This window comes from Aptenodytes forsteri, unplaced genomic scaffold, assembly GCF_000699145.1.
Source record: "Aptenodytes forsteri isolate BGI_AS27 unplaced genomic scaffold, ASM69914v1 Scaffold428, whole genome shotgun sequence".
NCBI classification, from domain to species: domain Eukaryota; kingdom Metazoa; phylum Chordata; class Aves; order Sphenisciformes; family Spheniscidae; genus Aptenodytes; species Aptenodytes forsteri.
Window position 1 is genome coordinate 237,550 of NW_008794177.1, and position 1,712 is coordinate 239,261.

At 65.9% G+C, this 1,712-nt stretch overlaps 1 protein-coding gene across 1 annotated transcript in view; it reads left to right on the forward strand.

The window, feature by feature from the left end:
• MYO1G (myosin IG) overlaps nucleotides 1–1,712 on the forward strand; it is a 23,981-nt gene that overhangs the window by 17,722 nt on the left and 4,547 nt on the right. The window contains 3 exon segments of the mRNA XM_019473394.1: nucleotides 859–976; nucleotides 1,077–1,209; nucleotides 1,659–1,708. Of these exon segments, the coding sequence (XP_019328939.1) occupies nucleotides 859–976; nucleotides 1,077–1,209; nucleotides 1,659–1,708 (301 nt within the window).

Here is a 1,712-nt window from a genome sequence, read left to right on the forward strand (position 1 = left end):
CTATGGACATCGTGAGTGGCCATGGGGGACCATGGGGGACCATGGTGGGCCTTGGGGCTATGAGGAACCTTGGGAGTCCGTGGGGGCCATGGGGGGCCACTCAGGATCATGGGGCTGTAGGGGCTCTTGAGGGTCTAGGGTTGACCGTGGAGCCTTGAAGAACCATGGGGGCCACGTGGGAGCATGGAGGGGGGGTTGAGGGACTGTGGGAGGTGTTTTGGGGTCGTGGGGGACCATCAGGCTGTGGGGATCATGGTGAACTGTGGGGGATTTGGGGGGGTGTCATTTGGGGCCATGGGAGTGTGGGTGGCCATCAGGGACTATGAACATCCATGAGTGGCCATGGGGTCGTGGTGGGGCCACGGAGAACTGTGCGGGGCCATGAGGGACCTTGGGAGGGCATGGGGGACCAGGGGGGTGGGCCACTTGGGATCATGGAGAGCCATAGGGGCCCCTGGGGGACTATGGGGTGGCCTTGGTTAGCCATGGAGCTTTGAGGACCCATGGGGATTGTGTGGAGCCATTTAGGACCATGGGAGGCCATTTGGGGGACCGTTGGGGTCCATGGGCTCTGGGAGGTCCCCAAGAGGCCACGTGCAGCAGGATGGGCTGTGTAGGACATGCCATGCCATGCCCTGGGGACAGTGGGGACAGGGTCAGGGGATTCAGTGTCTGTGAACACCGAACACCGCGGTCCCCTGCCCCCCATGGGTGCCCCCAGGGCCACCTCCAGGGCCACATGTCACCTCTGCATGGGGCTGCGTGCCCCTGGCAGCTCCTGGCCCACCACGGGGAGGAAGGGCTGCCCGGATGCCTGGGTCCCGCAGGGTGCAGCTCCTCCCCCCCCCAACACCCCAGGGTGGCTGGAGAAGCCCCCCAGTGTGATGTCCCCCTCCCTCAGGTACTCGGTGGAGGGTTTCCTGGACAAGAACAAGGACACGCTCTTCCAGGACTTCAAACGGCTCCTCTACAACAGGTTGGGGACACAGGGGACACAGCCGTGGGGCTGGTGGCACAGCCGTGGGGAGGGAGCGGGGTTCCCGGTGCTGCCAGCCCCACGCCAACGCCGTCCCCAGCGCGGACCCCGTGCTGCGCGCCATGTGGCCCGACGGCGAGCAGAGCATCACCGAGGTCACCAAGCGCCCCCTGACCACTGGCACGCTCTTCAAGAACTCCATCGTGGCCCTGGTAGAGAACCTCGCCTGCAAGGTAAGGGACTGGGGACAGCCGGGCACGTCCCCGTGCCAGCCTGGCATGTCCCTGCACCAGCCTGGCGTGTCCCTGCACCAATCTGACATGTCCCCATGCCAGCTGGGCACGTCCCCAACCCATCTTGGTATATCCCCGTGGCAGCTAGGCATGGCCCCAAGACACGTGGGCATGCTCCTGAGCCAGCCAGGCATGTCCCCAAGCCAGCCAGGTCTGTCCCCAAGCCAGCTGAGCGTGTCCCCGTGCCAGCCTGGCATGTCCCCAGCCAGCCAAGACGTCCTTCAGCCAGCCTGGCATGTCCCCAAGCCACTGAGGCCTCCTGTCCCCATGCCACCCGTGCCCGGTGCAATCCCGCCTTGCGTGCCCGGAGCCCCCCAGCCCAGGACACCCGTGGGTTCGGTGCCACTCATGGGTGCCGCCGTGGTGCCACCCCGTCTGTGTCCTCGCAGGAGCCCTACTACGTGCGCTGCATCAAACCCAACGACCAGAAGTCGCCGACGCTC